This window comes from Dictyostelium purpureum, assembly GCF_000190715.1.
Source record: "Dictyostelium purpureum unplaced genomic scaffold DICPUscaffold_386, whole genome shotgun sequence".
Taxonomy (NCBI): Eukaryota; Evosea; class Eumycetozoa; order Dictyosteliales; family Dictyosteliaceae; genus Dictyostelium; species Dictyostelium purpureum.
The window spans coordinates 28,702-30,671 of record NW_003519722.1 but is presented as its reverse complement, the minus strand read 5'-3'; the positions used below and the strand labels follow the sequence as shown (position 1 = coordinate 30,671).

At 18.5% G+C, this 1,970-nt stretch overlaps 1 protein-coding gene across 1 annotated transcript; it reads left to right on the top strand.

Annotated features, from left to right (window-relative positions):
- Positions 1–1,063: 1,063 nt before the first annotated feature.
- DICPUDRAFT_41377 (uncharacterized protein) lies at positions 1,064–1,402 on the top strand (the record flags this gene model as incomplete). Its single annotated transcript, XM_003292947.1, has 1 exon — positions 1,064–1,402. The coding sequence occupies one exon, from the start codon at positions 1,064–1,066 to the stop codon at positions 1,400–1,402; it is 339 nt and encodes a 112-aa protein (XP_003292995.1).
- Positions 1,403–1,970: the final 568 nt, after the last annotated feature.

Here is a 1,970-nt window from a genome sequence, read left to right as displayed (position 1 = left end):
TTTTTTAAAAAAAATTTTTTAAAAAAATTTTTTTTTCTAAAAAAAAACTGATTTCTTCATCTTTTTTTTTTTTTTTTTTTTAGGAATTAAGATATTTATAAAAAACATATTAATTTTATCTTATTATTAATATCAATATTTTAAAAAATAATCAAAGTACTAAATGCATATATATAATAAAAAAAATGAATTTTTTTTTTTTATTTTTTTAAAACAATATGGAATTATTTAATTCCTATTTAAAAAAAAAAGATAATGGGTGAGAAAAAAAGAATTTCATTGGTTGAAAACCACAAAAAACTAAATTTAAAAATTCTTATTTTAGGTATTTTAATAAACTATGGAATAAGAATAAAAAAAAAAAATATACACAAAATTAGATTCAAACTAAAAAAAAAAAATATATCATTGTTTGATAAGTATTTTTTATTTTTAATATTAAAAAAAAATAAAAAATAAAAAAAATAAAAAATAAAAAAAAATATATGCATCTAATATATAAATAGCTAGATAAATAACTTATAAAAAAACAAGATATCAAAAATACCAATAGCTCCCCGCTTACTTCCTTTACAAATTTATTAATTTTTCTAATTTCATTTTGCCCTTAAATATTAACACACATAAATATTTTTTTATTCATAAACTACAAAAAAAAAAACAATACCAATACACCCAACCCCCTTTTTTTTAAATTTTTTTTTCTCCTAAATTCGAGTTCAACACACTCACATAAAAAAAGAATTCATTGTGATATTAAAAAAAAAAAAGTAAACATTATATCAATTTAATTTATTTTTGTTTTTATTTATTATATTTCCTTTTTTTTTTTTATTTAAATATTATTTTTTTTTTATTTATATTTTATTGTTTTTGTTTATTTGATTTTTTTAAATTAATAAACAAAAGTTAATAGGTAGTTAATTTAAAAACTATATTATTGTAACTATAAAAAATGTCATCCTATATAACAGAGGAACAAGCACAACAAACATGTGGAGCATCACCTAATATGAACCCCCCAATACTTTCCAATATTCCACAACAAATGCAACCACCACCAATGTATTATTACCAAACACCTATTAATCAAAACGACATACATTCCATCGATGATAACAACAAAAACCACAAAAGAAGAAAAAATGCTATTGTTCAGTTGGACTACTCTAAAGACTATTCTTATTCAATCACATTTCTAGTACTTGGTATTTTCTTTTTCTTGCCACTCATTTTTAACATGGCCTACATCCGTTCCCCAAATAACAAAGCTAGAAACATTGCTTTAGCCTCTCTTATCCTTGCCAGTTGCCAATTTGTTACTATTATTTTTGTAACAGCTGTTTTATGTAGTACCAATTATTCAGACAATAATCATTATTACAATAATCATTACTATTAAAATAGATCCAAAAAAACTAAAATTATAATATAATAATAGTTAAAAATATTAGTAATTATTAATAAAAATCTATTAAAAAAAAAAAAAAAAAAAAAAAAAAACAATAAAAAAGATTATAAAAAATTTAAAAAATAAAAAAGGAACACCATAACAAAAAAAAAAAAGATAATTTTGGCCCCCTAACCCCATATAATATTTATAATTTAATAAATACCCTTTTTATATGTTTTTATAAAAAAAAAAAGAATTATTTTTAATATTATGGTATACAAAATTTGATTTTTAAAAATTAATTTTTTTGAAAATTTATTAATTAAAGATTAAAATATGTAAAAAACTGCTATCTATGGATCAAAAAGAGACACTATATTAGTATATTATTTTACTCATTAATCCATGTCACCAAAATATAAAATATAAAATTTAAAAAATATCGAAACGAAAGAATATTTTTTTAAATTAAAATGCTCTTTTTTTAAAATGTGTGTCCTTTTTTACATCAAGTTAAATACTTAAAAAAAGAAGAAAAAAAAAAAAAAAATTAATATGAATACTTTCATTGTGATAA